This window comes from Diplotaxodon limnothrissa, linkage group LG1 (assembly GCF_057381915.1).
Source record: "Diplotaxodon limnothrissa isolate DT_005_m linkage group LG1, D_limnothrissa_male_GT1.1, whole genome shotgun sequence".
Taxonomy (NCBI): domain Eukaryota; kingdom Metazoa; phylum Chordata; class Actinopteri; order Cichliformes; family Cichlidae; genus Diplotaxodon; species Diplotaxodon limnothrissa.
This window is the reverse complement of record NC_140596.1, coordinates 17332958-17357518: the sequence shown is the minus strand read 5'-3', so window position 1 is coordinate 17357518 and position 24561 is coordinate 17332958. Positions and strand designations below refer to the sequence as shown.

The 24561-nt window shown below is 38.1% G+C and overlaps 2 protein-coding genes across 4 annotated transcripts in view; one reads left to right on the top strand and one right to left on the bottom strand.

Annotated features, from left to right (window-relative positions):
- Nucleotides 1-10790, bottom strand: part of hipk3b (homeodomain interacting protein kinase 3b) — a 48378-nt gene extending 37588 nt beyond the window's left edge. For all 3 annotated transcript variants that reach the window (XM_085372148.1, XM_085372306.1, XM_085372227.1), the window contains exon 1: nt 10452-10790. In XM_085372148.1, coding sequence (XP_085228274.1) covers nt 10452-10524 — 73 coding nt within the window. In that variant the 5' untranslated portion in view covers nt 10525-10790. The remainder of the gene's footprint in view (nt 1-10451) is intronic.
- A 1957-nt stretch (nt 10791-12747) lies between these two features.
- Nucleotides 12748-23295, top strand: cstf3 (cleavage stimulation factor, 3' pre-RNA, subunit 3). Its single transcript, XM_085353991.1, has 20 exons — nt 12748-12961; nt 13541-13645; nt 13817-13912; nt 18679-18711; nt 19294-19391; nt 19471-19537; nt 19626-19660; nt 19742-19868; nt 19967-20044; nt 20156-20318; nt 20582-20691; nt 20824-20940; nt 21033-21251; nt 21348-21450; nt 21578-21647; nt 21747-21942; nt 22056-22206; nt 22327-22421; nt 22545-22605; nt 22786-23295. The coding sequence occupies exons 1-20, from the start codon at nt 12935-12937 to the stop codon at nt 22983-22985; spliced, it is 2151 nt and encodes a 716-aa protein (XP_085210117.1). The 5' UTR covers nt 12748-12934; the 3' UTR covers nt 22986-23295.
- Nucleotides 23296-24561: the final 1266 nt, after the last annotated feature.

Sequence of the window (24561 nt, the reverse complement as noted above, 5' to 3'; positions counted from 1 at the left end):
CCCAGAGCATTTTTCTCTTTGCTTGGTCAAGGGCTAGACTAACTTACTTTGAGTGCACAAAAACTGACCCATGGCACCAGTCTAATTTTGCTGTTGTCTCACCCCTCCTTGATGACAGTGCAATGAGTTGTTCACCACTAACAACAACCCACCCATGACCACATCCACATATGTTATACGGTTCAGAGAAAGATTGTTGTAGTGGACGACATCAGAACACCTTCACCGTTCTGCACTATCCCACCAACACCTCCACATAGCAGATGACTAACTTCTCAAAGGTTTGCCGGACCTTTTCCTGCCATTTCCATGCATCCTACTGCAGGTCTCTAGGCAACCAATGGAGAGGGAGCGAGTTTGAGAGACAGATAAACATAAGAATAAAGTTATATAGCAACATCAATCCCACATGTCCAATTGTCTAAGAGTGGCTTATTCTTTTTTTCCCCCATCATTTGTGTATGTTTGTGAGTGAGGGTAAAGCACTTAGAACTCACAGAAACCTGCATAGTTAAAATATTCTGAAACTAAACTATGTGGAAAAAGAAACAAAGAGTAAAAAGTATAACAAATTTCAGAATTCTAGTTACCTCTAACATGCTGCACCCCCATGACCTACTTTCATGTTGGACCACATTGATTGAGATGCATGCTTCTGGACTCCAAAGACTTTAATACTTCTATTGACACTACATTTAAAAGAAGCATGTTCATCTAAATACAAAATTGGACAAATATTATTAAATGCTCTAAATGCTAAACAGGAGCACTGTTACTCTTAATGTCTTATCTCCAACTAACTGAAAAAGATCAATCAAAAAACAAGAAGTGTACACAGCTTAGACAGGTATGGGCTGTTTGGTCCCTCTGTAATATCTCCTTAAATAAATATCCCTGATGGAAAGCCTACTTGTGTTGTTGTGATAACACTAGCACTGTGCGCCATCCCTCTGACTCTATTCTGAGCAACGCGATAAGGTCAACCTATTCTGTTGGCAGCTCTCTGCACAATCACAACTTGCGTTTCTATTTGGTGGGACCATTTACCGTCTTTTTAGTAAGAAGCACTTTATCACATTTATCCCAAATAGGGCTCAATAGAAAAAAAGAAAGAAAAAGATAACAACAATAAGAGTCCAAAAAGCAAGTGTCCTGAGATCCACTGTAAAAGAAGTGACATAAGGACTCTACTTTTAGACTTCAAACCAAAATGAACTTGTAATGGTGTTCATTAGACTTGGGTAGGTTAAAGTTAAGAAGCTGTAATTATATAATCATTGTTTAATGTTGTTAACAATTATTTTGATAGTCGACTAGTCACCGATTATTTTTGCGATTAGTCGACTAATCAGATCATGCATCCATTGGACGTAAAACGTACAGCTTATTGCACCAGCATGCATCTGCTCTTATATAACTATCATTAGCTTACAGCTTTAAGTGTTTAAGGTAGGGCTGCTCGATTATGGCAAAAATGATAATCACGATTATGTTCACTGAAATTGAGATCTCGATTATTTGACGATATTTATTTAACCCTTTAAGACCTACCATAGAACCAAGTCCACCAGAGCTCTTTTTTTTTTTTTTTTTTGTAGTGTCATTTGTGGGAGCATTTCAAGTTGCTATACATCAATACAACTGTTATAGCCCATATTTTAATATTTATTTTATTTTAATAATATGTATGCATTAAGTCAATAGTAACTACATTAATTGCGAAAAAGTGCAATAAACTACAAAAAAATTGAAAATCGTTTGTTTTGTTTTTACATATATTTCTACTTGGAAAAATTTAAGAGGTTTATCCCTCAAAACTTTAAATACAAAAAAGTTGCAAAAAATAACAACAGGAAATTTATTTTGAGTGTCTTCATAGTTTTATTTTGGAGATAAAGCAATTTTTATATACTGCGGGAAAAACAAAAAAACAATCCTATGATGCAAATTTGCAAAGAAAACAGCATGTGCATCAAAATAAACTATTTCCAGCAGTGCAATTCGAGTTCTAAGCATCCCAGCAACTATTCAGAAAAGTCAAATATGACTTATAAAAACACCAGTATAGGCTTTTAAGGCCTATACTTTAAGGCGTCACTTCCGGTTTCGGGCAGGAAATGGCGGACATGCGATAGTTCGCGCTGACGTCTGTTTCAATGTGGGAAGTGTTAGGAACAGCTGATCGGATCGGCAAAGCGTGTTTCTGGAATATTATGTTTTTGTTCCTGCAAGCGCTTTTTATGCAATTTTTGCAAAGCTTTATGTGGAAGGAAACCGTGACAGAGGACAAGCCGATGGCATAAGATGTAAGTACAACTCCTCTGGTTTCATATGCAAAAAAAATTATTGCGCTAGCTTACGCGGTTCCGGTTCTACAGGGATTTAAAAATAGTTAGCAAAACCGCTCTGACCGGCTTGAAGGGTTAACAATAACAATGTATTGAATAATGACTTTAAAAAATAATATAAATTAGTGTGCAAATACTGATAACAGTGCAAATGTTTGCAATATAAAAAAATAAATGAAAAATGTAAACATCTATGTTTAGTGAACTTTGCAGTGTTGCTCTGTGGTGCAGCTACGACACCGTAGCAAAGTTTACACACTGTGTCTACTTGATCCACGTCTGACTCCGCGAACCCATAATGTTTCCACACCACTGAAGTTTTTTTTTTTTTGTTTTTTTTTAACCTCTCCTCTCCAAATAACTTCTGCTTAGCTTTCCGAGCTTCCCTCGGGTCCTCTTAATTGTTGTGACCCGTGTTCGAAATGCAGAGAGGTGCGCTCGATTTGCCACACGGAGCAGCGTGAGAATAAAGCATGAGGGAGGGGCTAATAATCGGCTCAGTCATTTTTAATGATCGTTGAAAGCCCAGATCGTAATCGTGATTAAAATTCGATTAATTGAGCAGCCCTAATTTTTAGTGCTAACTAAAAATAAAGACAAGATGATAGTTTATTAAATTTTAATGAAATTTGCAGAATGTTTCGGTGGAGTTTAAAAAACTCAGCCATCTACTCCTTGCTATCTAAAATATAACAGGACACTGGAGTAAATTCTCAAGCATCTCACACTTCTGATAATCAGTTGTCTGCTTGACGTTTATTCAGCTGTGTAAAAACTATAACTTTAATCTCAGCCAAACCGATTTACTCAGGAACAAATAAAATACTGAAAAAAGCCAAACAATAATATTTTTAAGTTATCTAAGTGACTTATATATCATGTTTAACCCGAGTAGCGATAGACGGCGGTGGGTTTGAAAACGATTTGCCGGGAGTCTGGTGTTCTCATGGGCTCTAGTGAGCCTTGAACCCCGGCTAGCTATAGAGCTGGTGGGTAACAGACGCCTCCGAAAACGTCAGAGCGCTTTTGAAAATATGTGGTGTCTTGATAAACTGAGCAGATATTTGAAGTTTACACAGCTACATTCTCGCCTGAAAATATTTTAAACGTTTATTTTGTGACCCAGAAAGAATAATAAGAGTAATATTAAAACTAACTAGCTGCCGCCATTGTTGGAAACAACAACATTCATAGCAGGGCCGTGCTATGAATTCTGGGATAGGTTGGGCCACAAAGTATACACCCGACCCATCCTTCAAATCTGGGGAAATGAAGGCCGCATTTCTCGGCCACATTTGTTGGCGTCTTTGAATTTGGACAGTCTTAGTCGTGTCGCTGTAACGTAATCGGGGGCTTAATGTTGTTAACGCGATTTAAAGTATCCCAGGTGAGACCTCCAAGACTTACTTTAGCACTTGCAAAAATACTATATTATTTTTTCTCTATTCATCAACCACACTAGGTCTATATTTTATTTGCTTTTACACATATACTGATCTGTCCCAGATACGCAGGTTAGTTTATTTACAATTACTGTTTCAGAGTTGTTTCTGCACACAGGGCTCAAGTTTCCAGGGGGTCAAAAGCACAAGTGACACACCCAAACTAACTGCAAGATACTTGAAGTTCAAACTCAAGACTAATGTCAATTTATGAACACTTCCTATTAGTCACCTGTGTAACCAAATACTTCCCAACACAATGAAAAATGCATTGGTAGATCAATTCTTACTCTTATCGAACCCATCTTTGAGCTCCATTTTTATGAATCCTGTACAGAAGTGGACAACATTACAAAAGGATGACCTCCGTGTTTCCACTGTTTGTTTAACAACTATGCAAGTATTCCAAATGTAACCACATGCAACCACTAAACATACAATGTAGCGATTCACAGCAAAAAACAAAAACAAAACACCACTGACATTTCTGAGACCATTATTCAGTCAAGTTTTACACTGTTTAGCCAGCATGATCACAATATTCTTCCTGACCCTCATATGAAATACTTATACTTTCAGTTTCAGCTTTGTGCATTGTGATTTGAGACATTAATTGATGGGAGTCCCAAGACAGGAGACAGCACTTGGAGCCCAACTGAACAATTAGGATGTCTGGATTTGGATGTGAGCTTCCAGTAATTTCAATCTAGAACTCGATTTCAAAGGAAACTAAGATTGATTTAATTTGGATGCCTACAAAATTACAATCACTATATAAAGTAAGTTGGAGGAGCATACCACAAGGCTGTAAAAGCAGACAGCCTTAGTTGTCAAGGCTAATGATCTAAGGCAAGAAATGGCAGCTGCTGCTATTATTACCATCTGAATCCAGATACTCCCCTGGTCAGCTGTGACGCTCCTCCTGTGGCATTACATTACATCCTTCAAAGCTGCAGAACCTTTTCAGCAAGCATGAGCTGCTAAGTAATTGCTCACATTTAAACTTTTGACCCTGAGCTACTCAAAATTAAATGGAAAAGAAAATAAACACTAGACAGCTGGCCAAAAGGAACAAATGGTACTGACTGAAGTCATAATAGGTGAGATGACAGATTAAGACCGTCAGTGTTTTGCAGAAGATAACAACATGACAATTTTTTTTAAATTTCAGATTTTGAATATGAAGGCTATATACAAGCACTAATCTTCTTTCAAAAACCCTGTGTTCACTTAAACGTAAATTTAAACATTTGTTTTACTATGAATGCCATCCAACATGATGTTCATCAATATTTTTTTCCACAGCTATCATTTCCTCTCCTGAGTATTATTTTTATTCTTTATAATCAGATAAGAACAGAAATGGTACAGCTTAACATCGAGTGACACTAATGACTTTTTTTTTTTAATAACGATGCAGCTTAGGACACCTCAACAATCATGTAAACATAAAAGTGCTGCAGGAAGAGAATTGGGAACTATACACGCTATTTGTGGCAGTTCACACACCATTAGCAACAATAACAGCATAAATTCTTCTGTGCTTTAAAAATGTTGTATTGCGATATCGTTGCTATAGCAATTAGGGCTGCCACAAACGATTATTTTGATAGTTGACTAGTCACCGACTATTTTTGCAATTAGTCGACTAATCAGATCATGCATCCATTGGACGTAAAACGTACAGCTTATTGCACCAGCATGCATCTGCTCTTATATAACTATCATTAGCTTACAGCTTTAAGTGTTTAAGGTATGTGCTAACTAAAAATAAAGACAAGATGATAGTTTATTAAATTTTAATGAAATTTGCAGGTTGTTTCGGTGGAGTTTAATAAACTCGGCCATCTGCTTCTTGCTATCTAAAATATAACAGGACATCGCAGTATATTCTCGAGCATCTCACACTTCTGATAATCAGTTGTCTGCTTGACGTTTATTCAGCTGTGTAAAAACTATAACTTTAATCTCAGCCAAACCGATTTACTCAGGAACAAATAAAATACTGAAAAAAGCCAAACAATAATATTTTTAAGTTATCTAAGTGACTTATATATCATGTTTAACCTGAGTAGCGAAAGACGGCGGTGGGTTTGAAAACGATTTGCTGGGAGTCCGGTGTTCTCATGGGCTCTAGTGAGCCTTGAACCCCGGCTAGCTATCGAGCTGGTGGGTAAGCGCTCCGAAAATATGTGGTGTCTTGATAAACTGAGCAGATATTTGAGGGTTGCACAGCTACATTCTCGCCTGAAAATATGTTAAACATTTATTTTGTGACCCAGAAAGAATAATAAGAGTAATATTAAAACTAACTAGCTGCCGCCATTGCTGGAAATTGAGCAGGGCCGCGCTATGAATTCTGGGATAGGTTGGGCCATGAAGTATACACCCGACCCATCCTTCAAATCTAGGGAAATGAAGGCCGCATTTGTCTGAGTCTTCGAATTTGGACAGTCTTCATTGTGGCGCCTACAAATGCGGGCACAGGAGGATCCGATTCCTGAATTTGGACACAGCTACGACACCGGACACTGCTTCTTCTTCGAGGTTTAACGGCAGCTGGCATCCTTGCACATGCAGTGCTGCCATCTTCTGTTTCAGTCCATTATTACACTCTAAAATCCTACTACTTATTCCTGCGTCTTTTGGGATCTCACAAAGCTTCAAACGACATGTCGACTATATTAGTCGTCGACGATTTTAATAGTTGAGGTAATCGTGACTAGTCGACTAATCGTTGCAACCCTAATAGCAATGCCATGGATTTGCATTCCCTAGGGCACACAACAATGAGACAAGTTTGGATAAGACACGATGAACGCATTTCACCACTTTAGACAAAAACACACCAACAAGTACAACCAGGCTATGACAGAGGAGATGCTAGCAGCTGATGATGTGCGACCCAAATATAAACAAATATAACAGCACTCAATACAACAGAGAGACCAAGCAGTGGCTGGCAATTACTGATGCAATTACACAGTGGAAAAAAAAATAGAGCTTTAAGTAGCTTTAAGCTTGACCCACAATCTAAAATAGCAAATATTTTTTAGTTTTATTATTATTATTATTATTATTATTATTATTATTATTATTATTATTATTATTATTATTATTAAGTACAGGCTCCTGGCAAGTTAAAAGGATATTTATTTTAATTACTTTATATTGTTATATAATTGTTATAAGTGTTAAGCAGTCTTTTTATGCGCTTACTTAAAATTTCTAATAAAAAAAAGTTCAGTAATTTTGTTCCCTATATTGTCACAAATATCACAAATTTTCTTAAAAATTGCAATATAATTTTACGACTATATCGCCGACCTCTAGTGTGGCTGTTTGTCATATAGCATATCAAAACATCATTCCAACATTCTGTTAGGAAGCTCTGCTTACTGTACCAAAATCAAAAACAAACAAACAAAGAAAAAAAAAATCTGTAAAACAGAAGTCCTTTTATATATAAATATTTGACTAAATCAGCTACAGTTTTTAAACAAAACTGAACCATATAAACTTTTTATTCTAGTGGGGAACAGTGTAACACCAAGCATAAACACCAGTCCTCTTCAAAACACACGATTCAAGTCTGATGACTAATAACAGATAATAATTATACTTATTATGAATTGGCAGAAAGTGGTAACATTTAATCCCTTGTGTCTTTTTTCTCCATCTTGATCTACCGAAGTTTAAACAACAGTGTTGCTTAAAAAATTTTTTCAAGTAGTTGCATTTCTTGTCAGATGTGCTACCGGCAGTTGTAACAAAATAATTTCCCAAATATTAGATAAATAAAGTATTTCTCATTCTTAAGACCAACTTTAAAGAACAAACTCGTTATGGCTACTTTTTACCAAACAGGACCCAGAATATGAATGTTTATGCATGAAACAAAAACAGACATGTTCTCATCAGATGATGAAGGTAAATACAGATGGTCATTGTGGAAATAAAAACACCTACTTTGAACCAACCCAACTTTCTGCTTTTGCCATATAAGCTTGAGAATTAAACAGTCATTGCTGTTTTATATTGCAGGCCTACAGCCTCACAGCACAGTGTGGTGCTGTGTCTCGTGAACTTGATCTTGTATGCTCATTAGATAAAAAGCCTCTCCATTTCCTAAAGCATGTGACCTCATGATTTCTCAACTGTGAACTTATGACTATCATTTAGCAGTCTTCTTGTTGAAATAGCTCCAGTTAGTAGGCAATGCGCAGTATAGTTAACTATTACAATGAAGAGATTCATTATGGTGTCAATTACAGAGCAATCCCCCATTTTTTCCATTCACTTCATTCATTCTCTTAAAAATTACCCACTGCCTTATTGCATCTTGTGAACTAAGTTACACAAGAAAATACTACTGACAAAAATAAGAATTTACTTCTATCAGGTAATCGTTTATCATAGCCACCCACAAGGTCTTACACTCATTAAGCCATTATAGACTAGAAGAGAGTTATTTTACCTCTCCACTTTCTGAACAAAAGCAACTGAAATGTAAATAAAATAAAGGTTTTGACCAGATCACTGGTAATTATCCCCTGTGAGCTGTAATAGATGTTTACTTTTGAGATAACACACAGTTACCACCCAACACTTCTGCAATTCAGTCTACATCACAGCTTCTTCATGTCATGGTGGTCTCTTACGTACACACTCAATCACTCCGTTTTGTTTATGCTAGGAAGCACTAATGTAACAAAGTGTTCTGCAGGTTACCTCTGTGGTGGCCATCTTGTTTTCCCAGTAAAGAGGAGGCCAATTGCAGCTCTTTTATAGGCCAGTCTGAATTGAGAAGGCGTGGTCTTTAGAGTATTTAAAGTGGGCAGGAAATGGATTGGGGGCCATTTTGAGAAGATGCTGTCTGTATGTGCATGATATTGGCAAGAGACAATAAAGCAATTACTTCAGTTAAGATAGAGTGAAGACTGATGTTTCCCTCACCACACCTCTCTGCGTAACCGTTTACTACCTCATGTCTGTACCCACACCTCAAGATAACATCACCCAAGAACCGGTCTTTAAGCTTGCCACAGTGCAAAACAGATAACCAGTTGCCCCAGGTTTAGTAGATATGTGCAGTCATTATTCCCTCACTCACCAACCAAAATTGCTCACTAATACCAATTACTGTAAGGTAAACCACTAGTTATGTTATTTACTGGCCTGACTTTCATCTGTCATTACTGCCATCATTGCCACCCACAGCCATGCATTAGTGGCCTTTCTATGCTACTGATAAAGTGAAGAACACAGACATAATCAGCAGACAAGAGTATCGAGGGGAGAAAAAAAATTCACAAAAAAATAGCAGTGCAGTGCTGAAGTTTACTCTGAGTCTCACAAGTGCTCACTGGTGGTAACGTCACCAAGGTATTATAATAGGCTGTGAAACTTAAAGACTAGTTTATCTAAGTTACTCATAACCAAATGAGCAACACATTACTGGATAGTCACTTGATGCTATTTACATCAGACAAGTGTTACTGACAATGTAAAAAGAAAAAGAAACTGTAAGGCAGGGAAAGTACATTAGCTTTACAAGCCACAGTCTGGGTATTGAATTTCTCTGAGTTTTAAAAGGAGAAGGAACCTCACTATGGCTGCCGCCACATAAATAGCTGGCTGTTCAAATAATCTTGCCTACAATTACACAGCACACTTTAATTTTGCTGGATCACACAAAGGAACTCACTTATACGTCCTAATCTTTATATTTAACACAAAACCACCACAGTCAATGCGGCAAAACACCAAGCAGATCATTACAGATATACTGTATGATTAACTTGATACTTTGGGTTCTTAAACCTTTTTTCTTCCAACGTGTTTATGCCTGCTGACAAAAACAGCTTCATATTTTTGGTCCAGGAAAACGCAAGTCTGGGTGCACTTCAATGAGCTGTTGTTAGTATTCTATCTTGAAAGGGTTTTTTTCTAGATCATCATTACCGAAAAACATAAACGTCTGAAAATGACAGAGACACTTCAAATGCTTCATCACAATTAGACTTCCAGTTAACTACAATTTAACAACACGTGGCACTGCCATACATCTGGTACAAATTTAAACCAAAAAGTATGACTGGGTTGTACATAAAGTCTGCTTATTTTTGCCATGCCTGATTATGATAAAGTATTAACATTATTGGACAATCTTTGACTAGCATATGTTAGCTGACTCACAGGCGAAACCCAATGTAACCTTAACTAACACAGCACTCACTACTTAAGTCACACGATCCTTATCGTCCAGTTAGAGTTAGTTAACAGAACAAACGATTGCAGTTTCCAAAGCTAAACGAGTCGACCTTGAGTTAAAAGAAATCAACTGGTCGCCGTGACAACACTGAAAACAGCAAACGCGTCAGTGTTGGCACTCACGCCAATAATTTGCACATAATAACACTGCAGTTTGACTAAAAGAGAAAATTAATTCAGGTTTAACCAATCAAATATCCAAAGTGCTGGGGGAACTACCTGCGCACGAAAGGTACGCTTACATATTGGGTTATAAAGGCAAAAGCTCGCTAGCTAAGTTTGTAGCTAAGTTGTCACTTAGTATTGCGTCACATTTAGACTACCATTTCAAAGGTTAGGCTAAATAAACACCACAGAAAAATAGCCTTCCCACCACCCCGCTGCTTACCTTCACATAGAGTCACTATAAGTATAATCCAGGGCTTCTCTGAACATGTTATGGACTTATAAATCCATACCATGTACAGTTCGCCTGCATTGCTGCCATCTTGTCCTAGACGACAGGAAGGGAGAGCTCGCTCTCGGTAACGCCACCATCTCCCACATTTTAAACACTAAATAACTCTTGCATATGAGCTTCCAGAAACACCACACCGAACCCACGTCGTAGCTACACAATTCAAGCGCGTCTCCGTCTTCTTTGGGCAGCGTTGCCCATCTCTGTAAAGGGTGTCCGTTACCCTGTCTAGACGCACCGCTCCGCGGGCCTGCCAGCCTCTAACATGTCTCTTTTCTCTAGGAACTGGATGCGAATGTTTGCGAACTGACGGCATTGGCCAGTCCAGATTAAACGATTACAGAGCAGGTGCAAAGATGGGGGATTCACTGGTTCGTTTCTGGGAAGTCGGTTAGACAGAAAACAGTACACTACAATGGGGAGCTTTTTTTTTCATAAAAAGAAATAAGGTATACTGAAAATTACTGACAACATACATGATAAAGACAAAGGGGGTGAGAAGGATGAGAGGAACAAAAGAATGAACACAGAGATGTAGCTTACATTTGAAGTATAATAAAGCACAGGCAAAGTGTTAATGCAATACTATAGTCCCCCTTCGGGTTTTGCCAGGATGAGATGGATATATAGCTAACATCAATAAATGACAATGTGAAATACAATTTCCAACTTTTGGTTACATATATTCAGAATAATAACAATAAAGTTTGAATTGTTAATGTGATTGCTTCATGATTTGTTCCTCTAGTAAAGTGTCAGCAGCATACTTACTATAGCCTAGTAAAGTTAGAAGAAAATAATAAAAATAGAATATGAAAATGTACAATCCAAAGGCAGCAGCATCCTCTTTTTAGCCACCCTTCTATCATGTGTTCTAAAAATAAGCTAGCTAGTACTTACTCTAGGCTTCACATTGACACAACCCCTAATGCCCCAGATAGAAGGTGCTTAACCGATTGTCCAAGCACATCTTCATTCCACTCCTGACTTTTTTTTCCCTTTTATCTTAATTTGTACTGCTCGCCTGATCTGCTGTGAAAAGACCAGCAATAACAGTTTTTTTTTCTAATTCTGATCCTGGAAGAGATATGAAATCTAGATCAATATGATGAAAGGTAGGACTAGTGATGCCAAAAACATGCTGACTAGCCTTCAAAGGAAATACAAGCTGAAATCTACTACTCAGACAGGCAGGAGGCACCCAGCTGGCAAAAAAGCTGCCCATAAGCCCCTTGTGTCTGAGTCGACCAGCTATAATGTAATCCACCAAAAGGCATTTGTCTTTGTCAGTCCTCATCTGTCCTCACCCGAGTCACACACAACAAATCACAGAGCCTGCCCGGTCAGCTGGAAAACAGGTGTGAACACCTCTTGTCTAACTTGGTTTATCTTGGGTGAGGACAGCTGGGATGATAATGGGGGTAATCAGAAGAACCCACATGTGCAGAAGGCCCCGTATATCAATTCCTTTAGCACTGAAGACCGAACACGGCGTTGCTGTTGCTGAAATAGTTTGTATGGACGAAAGAAGAAGAAAAAAAAGGTAGCAGTCTACTCGTGATCTGGCTCTGTGGTCTTTTGCTTTGGTCTGCTTGGATTTTGCCAGACGGTTATATGAAAGTGCGCGCTCTCGATGGTTATCGTTTGTCTCCCCCTATTGGCCAGTGAGGTGGCCAGCAGTCTGCAGCACAAAACAAGCTTTGTTTTACTGATTGCCATATCTTCTGCAATTTCAGTAAACAGCGGATTTGCTTTAATTTATGTATGTATTTTTATCTACACAAAAAGGATTAATAAGCCTAGGGGTCGAGGTACAAGTTAGTATTTGTAAACTGACTGACTACTAGACTACTAGAGGCCGCCTATAGGTCAAAATTGTAACACGGTTTGCAGTCGCATAGGAATCACCTGAGTGCACATTAGCAGATGCACATCACAGTAAAACATAATTTACAAGGCACATTTAGAATTTCATGGTATTTTATTTATTTATTTTAAAAAATAATAAACTTGAAAAAATGCAAATAGACTATAGTTTTAATCGTGTAAATCATTTTTCTTACACAATGTAGTGTACAGAACATACAATTTAACTTTAGATAAACTGCACTCAGAGGAGCGGGGCAAAGGGCACACTGTCAAACTCGCTTTCGTAGAGATCGGCGCTTTATTTTGAAGGACTCGTGCCGGAACTGTTATTGTTGTTGCCATTGGCGGAGCGGAACACCAGTGTCACGCCATTTTAAGACATCGGCGAGCCGTTGAGCGGCTAGTCGCTTGATGGCAATGTGATCGTGTTTTTTGAAGCTATGCCGATTACGAAGTGTTTTTAAAAAAAAACGTGCCATCGCGTTATTCTTTGAGTGTTCACACAATTGATAAAGACATTTCTAACCTAGGTTACTCTTCCAGCCATGTCGACGGAGGCAACGGCCGAACAGGTAGCTACACGCAGCGGGTCAAGCTAACCCGTGCTGAAAAGAATGCATGATTTACACCGTGTTATTTTGGATAATGTTAGCAAGTTGACAAAGCGGTAGTATTTGCTTATGTTTCGACTTATTCTACGTCGATTTTAGCTAGTACTAGTAGCAGATATGTATGTTTGGGTTACGACTGAAAGCTGCAAGTTTAGCCCGTCGTTCGCCATATTGCGTATAAGCGTTTGTAGTAAAGTCGCGACTTAACGCTTGTTGTTAAACCAATTGAGTTAATTTAAACACTTTTATAATCTATTAGTACACATCAATCGAATGTAGTCTTAGTCGCGCCACGTAAAAGGAGTTAACATGCCAGCTAATTGGACATTGTTCTGTATTTGTAATGTGAATTACCACCCAAATATTCGTAAATTTCTCTACCTGCAGTGTTGTAGCCAGTTATTCTATTATTGACTACCATAGAATACTAAACCTACTTATGTATGTTCTAAGCCTCAAGATGGGCCCTTAGATTAGTTTTTCCCAGCACTATTCAGAGGCATAACTATGTTGTCCCTGTGCCTTTGTGCTGTCTTGCAGGCAGCAGCAGAATATATCCCTGAGAAGGTGAAGAAGGCAGAGAAGAAGTTGGAAGAAAACCCATATGACCTTGACGCATGGAGCATTCTGATTCGAGAAGCACAGGTTTAGTGACACAGAGTTGTATTCCTGGGGTTAAGGAAACTGGGGAATAAGGGTGGTTGGGCTTGGGTTATAAACTGTTAGAATACAAAGCAGCCATAAAATCTTTTCCTCCCATGACTGGTTTTTGATATGTTAAATAGTGTGAGGTGTCAATGCATTTTCCTTCTTTAGAACCAACCCATAGACAAAGCAAGGAAGACATATGAGCGACTTGTCTCACAGTTCCCAAGTTCTGGCAGATTCTGGAAGCTATACATTGAAGCTGAGGTTAAGACTTTTGTTTTTAAATTTTATTTAGTGTGCATGGCTGGGATTTTAGTTTTTTCCTCAAATGATCAACAATGTGATTTTCACACGACCAAACTGTCTTACTTTAATGACCAATAAAGTCGCAACTCTTATTTTGGATCGCTGAGCCTGCCTACTTCAGCTGGAACTATTGGTCCTAAATTTTGTAGTTTTCATTACAAGATTGCCATCAACAGTCACGATTAACAAGTGATTTAAACCTGAAGGACATGGATTGAACATGTGTGAAGAATGATGTGGAACGCTTTATATTTCCCAGGCTCTTGCTTGACTTCTTAAGAGTTGTGCCTTTTTAAAAATTCAAAGGGGGAATTAGTTCTAACAGTATCTTTTCCACAAAATTCTTCTTATGTTCCCAGGATTTTAAAGTACACATTTTCTGCGCCATATTTTTAATGGGGTAAAGTGCATTTGTTGCATGTTTGGTCTGCAACAGTATTAAAACTATTTTAATAGTATTGGAGTGCATTAGCCTTTTATTCACTTGTTGTGTCAATTTATTGCCTCCTGTGTCATTTCTTTTGGGTAACTGTATAAAAACATTTTAACTGTGTGGCCCTTTCTTTCTCCCCACTCCTCCTGAAGACAAGTGACCCTATTGCCTCAATGCCATCAACAGGCTTCGCTGCTACTGATAGAATGACTTTTTATTCCCCCCCCCCTCCCCAAACAAATAATTTTTGCTAACCAAATAAAATAACCTTGATGCCCTTCACCTTTGCAGAAGATGACTGCAACTGATTTTAAACCAGTGCTTTCCAAAAGTTACACAGGAACTTGCACCAAATCATCAGACTTTAGTTTCCAGTTAAAAGGCCACTCCTGCCTTCTGGAGACTTGCTACTTTTGTGCTGTGCACCAAATGTGGGTTTATTTGAGGTTCTAGTGGCTGTAGTTGGCTGGTTGAGGGGGTTTCTTCCCTGTGTGAAGTTACATCACCCCCATGTGTCCACCCCTGGTCTTCACACACTGAAATACAGGGAGAGATGTGCTTTTCCAAACAGACTAGTCTCTTCTAAAACGACCAGTAGCAATTTCCTTAATTTGCATCAGTAAAGCATCACTGTTAAAGTCCACACTTTTTAGGCCCTCTAAAAATATCAACAGCAAGCTATTAAAGAGTTGTCTACTATTACTGTTATTATTGGGTTATTGCTTGGTAATCTGCTGCAGACAAGCTAGAGGGTTAAAATAAAACAGTTGCATCTACACATCACTGGTGCCTCTTTTTTTTTTTTTTTTTTTTTGTCTGGAAGCTTGACTCGTAAACAATATTTTTATTTAAAGTCGCTCTATTTAAAAAAAACTAACTTGAACATATGTGGTTTCTAACTTTAGATGTTTGCTTAGGATCCTTTTTTTTAAAGCAGGAAAGTAATTATAAATTTTAAACGAATAGTAGATACACCATCTACTGTCAGCTTTAAACAAAGCTGTGGACCTGCAGAAGACATGACAGTAGACTGATTTTTTTTTTTTTTTTCCCCCATTTTACATAATATTAACATTTACAATAAAATGCAAAGCAAATAAAATGTAAACAGTACTGACATTAAAAAATATGGCATTTCAAGTTAAGTAAGCTTTTAGTGTGTGTAGTTTTAGAGGTCAGCTAGTAGCAACAGAAGATGGCAGGGAAGAGCTCTAAGCAAGTGTCAGATTTGTTATATGGATAAGCATGCTCGACTAATAAAGCTGATTTTTGAATCTGATCTTATACAATACTTTTAAAGTTTGTTTTGTTTTTTAAACCCACGTTGTTTAGTCCTCTTTCCCCACCAAACAGTTAATTCCAAAACCCCAAACCCAGTTTTTATTCCGGCATACTTGCATTAAGCCTTCTGTTAGCTGAAATAACAGTCAATAACTAAAACAGTGTTTTTTTTCCCCCAGCAACAGAAGGCCTTTTTATACTATCGTAGTTTGATGAATGTGTTTGTAATATATGTATATTTTTAAATTATTTTTTTTATTTTATGATAATGTAGAAAGAAAGTCTGTGTGGTAAGTATGTGGGGGATGATCTCAACTTAAAAAAAATTAAAGAGTTAAGTAGTCAAAAATCGTCATAGTGTTCTTCACTTAAAGTCGATGCAAAATTCTTTTGTGTGTGTTAGGCACATTTTCTAAAGACTTCATTTGCTCTGTGCAGATCATAGCATGTCTTCTTCATAACTCACCACTTTTGAAGACCTAGTTTTAGAGACCACGGCTCAGTTGGGTTTATGTTGAGACAGCACATTGATCAAAATACAAAGTTATGTCTGATTAATATAGGCACTTTATAGTGAGACTAACCAGCTGTTTTTAACTGTTAGACTGAGGTTTATCTATATTTTGTACCCTTACTAAAATATTTTACACGCAGTTTGTAAGAAGAGCTTAATGGGGCTAACTTACTTTGGGCTTCCTTCAGGGTGCATTAACTTGTTTGAGTTATACAGTATGAGCAGCCTGTGCTATGATGGATAATGTTTTGAGAGGAAACAACAGGGTAAAGTGTGCCTACGTTTGTTAAGTTCGTGTCTTGTTTTCTCTCAGAGTGGATCCTCCTGTATAACCTTTATGACTATGGGAACTAAATGCAGTTGAGCTACTGTGTATTCACATATGAACTGCAGATTTGCGCTACCATAACAGCAGTGTTGAAAGATAGCGGCCAGTACTGTATTCATTTGTTGGATGGTGGACCTCAAAAATTGGAAACTTAGAAAATCCGCACTCTTATACATTAGGACTATTTTGATTGCATTTCTCAGAAACTAGGGCACCTCAAGGAAAGTTCAGTGTAGTTATCTTCAACAAATAGTGGAGAAGTTGCGTTTAATTTTTTTTAATAGAAATTATGTGGCTTTACTAATCTTCTGCCTTGAAGTGCTTTCTCTACTTTAAGCTGTTTGTCTAATTATATTCATGTTTTTCTTGTGATCGTTCCATTTTTTTCAGTTGAAGTAAGCTGATAGTAAGCTTTAAATCATTAACAAAAAGGTGTGTTGCAGCAAGTCATCTCAAGTAGAATTTTGTGCTTGAAGCGATTATGCAACTTAGTGCAAAGAGGGATGTGGCATGTTAAATATCAGGAGGAGCTTTTCTACAACCACCTAGGCAGATGCATCCAAACAAAACATCACTGCAGTGTAATTTGTGCACATTATGTAACTTCTCTGTTCCAGTGTTACACAAAAACAGGATTTGCATCAGCTCTAGTAAAAGCTTTTGTTGACAAAGCTACCTGTGATTCTCTCACACTTAACCCTTTCAGCAAGTAACCCAACCAAATACACTACATTTCAGAAAGCTTAGACATTCTAGTATTAAATCTTATGCCATTTCTATTCCTATGTCAAAGCTTGCTTAAATAACTAAAGTTTTACTTTACTATATACATAGATCGATCGATAGATATTAAGCTGGCCATTAAAGAGTTTATGATCTCATTTTTTTATCAACAAAGTACAGTGTTTGGTGGTAAAGGATTTTTAACTTGAATATTTCATCAAAATCTGATGTGGTAATATAAGTGTCCCCTAGATTTTTATTGTTTCTTGAGCAACATTTACATTCGAAGAAAAGTTTTGTCGCATGCAAAAGTTGCTGCACACCTTTGCAACTTTTCCTATTTTTTTAAAGAGTATTTAACAGTATTTATTTTTCGGAGTAACTGTAACAGGTTTTGAAGAGTTGTTCAAAGATTTACATGTCACTGTATTCTTCCTCTTATTATTAAAGGTTTACTGGTGCTTTATGTCTGGGTTTGTTGTTCTTTTTTTAAAGAGTAGGAAGTGTAGGTTATTTCTTAAGCGCCTTAAGACATTTCCTAATGACTGAAAAAAATTGAAAATTGAGTTCCACCGTTAATTAATTGTAGTTGACCTTGAAATCTTTTATGTTAATGTTATTCTTGTAGGTCTAAAATGGATTTTGTACATACCAGTGCAGTTACATTGGGCCTTACAGCCATAGGAACGTTGCAGTCTTAGTATTTTTGTTTAATAGGTCGCACAAAAACAACTAGTTTAGAATTTGGTCCACATTTCTGTGTAAATATTAACATTAATCTGTAAACTGTCTAAACTGCAGTGTCAGGACATTGTTAATAATTTCATGACATCTCTGTAACGTTTTACATATTTAAGCCTCCTTAAGTGTGTTATAGGAGTGACCTTTGCTTTGTCAGTGTAGCCATGCAAAGTTATTGTTTTTGTTACCATAAGCCTAATTCAGCGCACCCACCCCCACCCCCCCTAATCATTTTTCAAATTTTTATTATTGCACTATGGATAAAAATGGATGTGCTTACACATTTCTACAGTGCTTATGCCACAGAAATAACAGCCTTACCTCTACGTACCGGAGGATGGTTTCAGCTCATTTGTAGTAGGCCGTAAGAAATTCATCGCTGCAAATTTTTACTAATGGATCGAGCACACCTGAGGCTTTGAGCTATGTGGAAAAGGGCCCTTTTTTTTTTTCTCTGAATACTGGATTTCTCAGCCTGAAGTCCAATTTCAGTATTTTTCCTGGGTAATGTGGCGCAACTACAATGAAAATAAACCCCTTTCTAAAAGTAGTTTGTCATTCTTGTGTGAATTTCACTTTGTTGATCTTTGAGGTCGTGTATGTGCGTGCGTTTGTGAATGGTTGTTACATTTGCATGAATGCATGTTTCCGATAAGCCATAAAAGTACTGGAAAATTAACATTGGTTTACACTCTTATTTTCAGATCAAGGCTAAAAACTATGACAAGGTAGAAAAGGTAAGTGTCCGCCTCACTCGTGAAATCTGAAAGTGAAATTTTAAAATCTGGGAAGGGTGGTATGACTTCCTAAATACACTAGTTAAGTATTGTTTCTGATTTCAAAGGGAATATGCATACAGACAATTATAGTACCCATTAAAAAGCACCTGGAAATGGTGATTAAATAGAAAATATTAATTTTATAAATCAATAATAAGTCTTTGAAATGTTAGAAGTGGGTTAGTTGCTCTTTTGAACTCAATTGATGACACTTTGGGGGATTTTTCTCACTAGGTTTCCACACTAGCAGTGTGTCTTTAGATGTCTTTAAGCTTTTCAACATTTATCCCCCTTATAAATATTAAATAAAAACAATAAATTGATATACATGAAATACATTTTAGGTCAAAGATTTGAACATGAACAAATCTGGTATTCTGGGTTTAACTTCATGCCGTTAAATGTAGCAGTCCTGCTACATTGTAAACAGATGATCTGCATCCAGAGTCAGATAGTTAGGAGAAAGTGTTGTGACTGTATGTGACATATAAAAGTGTGTTTCCATCTGCTTTGTTGTCTAACATCTTCTGGCCCCTGTAGTTGTTTCAGAGATGCCTAATGAAAGTGTTGCACATCGACCTGTGGAAATGCTACCTCTCATATGTTCGAGAGACCAAAGGAAAGCTTCCCAGCTACAAGTAAGATGACAAGCTGCATTGTTTTATTGAGCATTTATTTACTGCCATACAATTTTCCACCTCTTCTTCTTGCCATCAGAGAGAAGATGGCCCAGGCTTATGACTTTGCCTTGGATAAAATTGGCATGGAAATTATGTCATATCAGGTATGCAAATCTGAACAATGTATTTGTACTAATGGTATGAGTGTTTTTTAAACTGCTATTGCATAACCGCTATCTGTTACTCTTTCAGATCTGGGTGGATTACATCAATTTCCTCAAGGGAGTGTAAGTGATTTTTGTTTCATGACCTTATTGCTACTCAGCTCTCTTAGCATCTCTTTAATGTTGAAATTTTTGTTTTATTAGTGAGGCTGTGGGTTCATATGCAGAGAACCAGCGAATCACCGCAGTACGGCGGGTGTACCAGAGAGGCTGCGTGAACCCGATGATCAACATTGAACAGCTCTGGAGAGATTATAGCAAATATGAAGAGGCGGGTGGTCCACCTTTTTCTGCTCTTAAATGGAGCTTTTGGTTTTTCATCATGAGTACCGAGTGACTGGTAGACTGACTTGTCTGTCTCACAAACAGGGTATCAATGTACATTTGGCCAAAAAGATGATTGAGGATCGAAGTAGAGACTACATGAATGCCAGGAGAGTAGCTAAGGTGAGATATTGCACAGTGTCCCAAGTATGTACAGGCCTACGTGCAGTCCTTTGTCCTGTGTACTCTCATTATAAAGCTAATACAGATTTCTGTATTGTTTCCATATTTCAGGAGTATGAGACAGTGATGAAAGGGCTGGACAGGAATGCACCATCAGTACCACCTCAGAACTCCCCTCAGGAAGCACAGCAGGTGGAAATGTGGAAGAAGTACATTCAGTGGGAAAAAAGCAACCCACTGCGCACAGAAGACCAGACCCTCATTACAAAGAGAGGTAACTGCTTGTGGCCAAGCTGTTGTTGGTAAATCTTATTCTGTGTTTGTGTCGGGAGGACTGTAATTCCAGTTGTTATGCTGATATGTAATTTTTTAGTACGTTTTCAACTGTAGTCAGTGGGTAATGCATGACATGTGGGATTGAAGCCACTAGAGGGCGTGGATTGACGCCTTTCTCCACGTGCATTCTTGAGATGTGCTTAACCTCAGGTGGTGAAGAGCCAATATTTTAGTCACTAACTCTTATTTTTTGTGGTGCAGTGATGTTTGCCTATGAACAGTGCCTGCTCGTCCTGGGCCACCATCCTGACATATGGTATGAGGCAGCACAGTACCTGGAGCAGTCCAGCAAACTTTTGGCAGAGAAAGGGGTAAGAGATTAACCTTATCATTGTGAAATTTAATGTGTATTTTTGTTTAAAGGCTCTTAAGTATTTTTCAAATAAAGCCAAACTTCAGCTCAAACAGTCCCATAAGTCTGTATTTCTCCCCCTACCCCTCAGGACATGAATAACTCAAAGCTGTTCAGCGATGAGGCAGCTAACATCTATGAACGTGCCATCGGGACTCTTCTGAAAAAGAACATGCTTCTATACTTTGCTTTTGCTGACTATGAGGAGGTGAGGGTCCATTACGAACTCTGCACACGCTGTAACCCAGACTGAAAGAGGCACGCTGGCTTATCGGCACATTTCCTTTTCTGCTGTCTTAGAGTCGCATGAAGTACGAAAAGGTCCACAGCATCTATAACAAGTTGTTGGCGATTGAAGACATCGACCCCACACTGGTCTACATCCAGTACATGAAGTTTGCCAGGAGAGCCGAGGGCATCAAATCAGGTCGCACCATCTTTAAAAAAGCCAGAGAAGATCCACGCACACGTCATCATGTGTACGTCACCGCAGCGCTCATGGAATACTACTGCAGCAAGGTAAGAACACGTGATCAGATGTGTAGTGTATGAACTGTGTGTTTTTCACGCATACACGTCTAAGGGCTTTTGTTGTTTTTGTTTTTTTGTTAAAAGGATAAATCAGTGGCCTTTAAAATTTTTGAGCTGGGTTTGAAGAAGTATGGCGACATTCCAGAGTACATACTTGCATACATCGATTACCTCTCACACCTCAATGGTACGTAACAAGTTCTGTGGGTTACTTTTGATATCAAAGAAATAGTGATGTCTTAGTTTCTTCCTTTGTAATGCAAAAATGTCTCCTGTTGTTGTTGTAAATAATCAGGGGGTTTTTTGGCTTTCAGAGGATAACAACACCAGGGTTTTGTTTGAACGTGTCCTCACCTCAGGAAGCTTATCACCAGAAAAATCGGGGTAATGTCAAATATTGAATAAATTGCATACATGTACGTTTATGTCATAACTGTCGATATCAATGTTTATTAACTGTGATGTGTGTTTTGTTTTTTTCAGTGAGATCTGGGCCCGGTTCCTTGCCTTCGAGAGCAACATAGGAGACCTAGCCAGTATTCTGAAAGTCGAGCGCAGGCGTTTCATGGCCTTTAAGGATGAATACGAGGGAAAAGAAACGGCCTTACTCGTAGATAGATACAAGTTTATGGACCTCTATCCCTGCTCCACCAGTGAACTCAAGGCCCTTGGATACAAGGTGTGTGTTTTCCCATTTGGCGTCGCAGTATCCTGTTCCTGCAAAATAAGCAGATTCCAGCTTTTCTGCTGACATGAACTGATACTTAATTTGTATCCGTGTCTTTTTTGTAGGATGTGTCACGTGCCAAACTGGCAGCACTTCTACCAGAGACTGTGGTGGCACCCTCTGTACCTGCTTTAAAGGACGAAGTTGACCGTAAACCTGAGTATCCCAAACCAGACACAAATCAGATGATCCCCTTCCAGCCACGTCACCTTGCCCGTACGTAGTCCTCAAATCCAGTAAACCTACGAGCACGATGCATCTTTCCACTGCTCTCTCTGCTGCATAAAGCATGAAAGGATTCATCTTTGACGTAGCTTCTCGTGTTTCTCCCTGCAGCTCCAGGTTTACACCCTGTCCCTGGTGGAGTTTTCCCAGTCCCCCCAGCTGCTGTCATCCTAATGAAGCTGCTCCCTCCGCCTACGTGCTTCACTGTTAGTAGCAGCAGCTTAACACTTATCAAGCTCATATTTACTGGCAATGAATAAAAGATGTTAGGAACAGTTTTTTCCCCTCTCCTTGGATTCAAAAGAGTGTGTGATTGTTTGTTGCTGCAGGGTCCCTTTGTTCAAGTGGATGAGCTCATGGAAACTTTCAGGAGATGCACACTTCCTGAGAGTAAGTCTTTATTTAGGATGAATCCATACAACTTCTATTTTTAGTCACATTAGAAGAAAAGCTGTGGTGATGGATGCTGTAGTGACAGAGCAGCTGTTTTACACTGCCTAATTGTGTGTTAACAGGTTGTTGTACTTTTCATTTGACCTGCTTCTCTTTTTTTACCCCTGCTCTTTGTAGCTGTTGATGCTGCTGTAGAGCTGATCACTGGTAGACAGCCTGATGTAGGAGGGGAGGGCAACGGATCCATGGAGAACCACACTATTGCCAAGTCACTCAAGAGGCCTAACGCAGACTCAGACGAGGAGGATGATAAAGGAGCGATCGCTCCTCCCATACACGACATCTACCGCGCACGCCAACAGAAGAGGATTCGATAAACTAAAGAATGTAATCTTTAACCACTGGTCCTATAGGATAAATGTACATGTCCACCTGACAGATTATACATCAGCTGATCTTGGTACAGAAGAGCAGTGTACACACACAAACCTACAGAAAGTCTGCGCACCTGAGTGTTTTCGTGGCTTTTGTTTTGTCAGCAGTTCTTATTTTTAAAGACTGACCATTATACTGTACAAAATTTTTAATTCAGCCTTTGACTTTGGCACACCTCCCAGTTTTGGCAATGTTTGATGAGGAATTGCAAAGTGGAAGCAAGCTCCTTTTTTCCCTTTTCCTTTTTTTTTAGATAACTGGAGGAAAGACAATTTCTTTCAATAAAAGTGAGAAAGAAGTAACCCGACTGTGCTCTTTTTTGGGGGGGGGGTTGACTTTGAAACTGAAGTAACGCTTCATTGTGACAACTACCAGCAGGGGGCACAATATAAAACTTTACAATTTTTGTGGGAGAATCTATGTTTTGTCTATAAATTTAATAACTAAAGACTTAAACAATTAGTTGGTTAGCAGCATTTTGCTGTCACTATCAAGCAGATCTTCATTTTATGACAAATTCAAAAACACTGCACATAAGCAACCATTTTTAATACCAACCAGCTGCTTGTTTTCACATGGTGCTCAGAAGGTAATTTTCTCTACCTAGCACAGCTTTGTATGCTCTTTAGCAACATACAATCTGCCCAATCCATACGACACAAATTTTTACAGAAGCAAAAACAATGCATATGATGCAAATAACGCATATAAAGTAAAGTAGTTGTCGGTCTTCTCTTACAGCTTTTAGTAGTTTCAATTTATTACAGATATTTTAGTTTTGTGATTTAGTGTTCTAGCTTCAAATTATCTCAGGACTCCGTAACCATTCACTTTCTTATTTAACAAACAGGATGAAAACTGTTTCACATTTCCTCTTAAACTCAGCTGAAAGCAACATTAGATTTCAGTCAGTCAAGTAATAAAAAAAATGAATGCAACGGTCTGTTGAACAAAAATAATTTGTTAAAGTAAACTAACAACTGGAACACTGATGGGTTTTTCAGCATTCTGGTGGCAAATTATTTTTTTCATTTAAACACATTTTGTGTGGAATCTACAAATTTTAGATCCTTCTTAAGTTTATATAGTGTTCCATAGAAATATGGAAGCAATTTCCTTGTCTCGTGCAGAGGGTTTTATTGAACCTTACTTAAAAGGCATTGAAGCTGCCACTAAAATGGAGCTAAGGTTTTCAGTTACAAAAGAAAAAAAAAAAAGCACAAACATCTGTTTTGTTGATGTGATGCGACAAACAAAAACCCAGAGGGTTGATTCTCATGAATGCGTCTTATTGTTTACTACAGTTCAACATCAGACTTTCAAATTTCCAGTTTCAAATTTCCGTTTGAGGGTTACTTACACAAAGCTATACTGTACATCGCATTGAGAACATTTTGACTGGTAACACTGTTTCTATTGCACAAACACACGGAACATTTACATCTTTAAAAAATAAAAATCTGGCAAGCAGATTTGCCCTTTTCTGCCTACAAAACATCAAGCCATCAAGATGGTTTG

Coding starts and splice junctions, on each gene's coding strand:
- cstf3 (XM_085353991.1), top strand. CDS start 12,935: ATGTCGACGGAGGCAACGGCCGAACAG. Junction 13,646..13,816: donor TTCTGATTCGAGAAGCACAG/GTTTAGTGACAC, acceptor TTCCTTCTTTAG/AACCAACCCATAGACAAAGC. Junction 19,869..19,966: donor ATTATAGCAAATATGAAGAG/GCGGGTGGTCCA, acceptor TCTCACAAACAG/GGTATCAATGTACATTTGGC.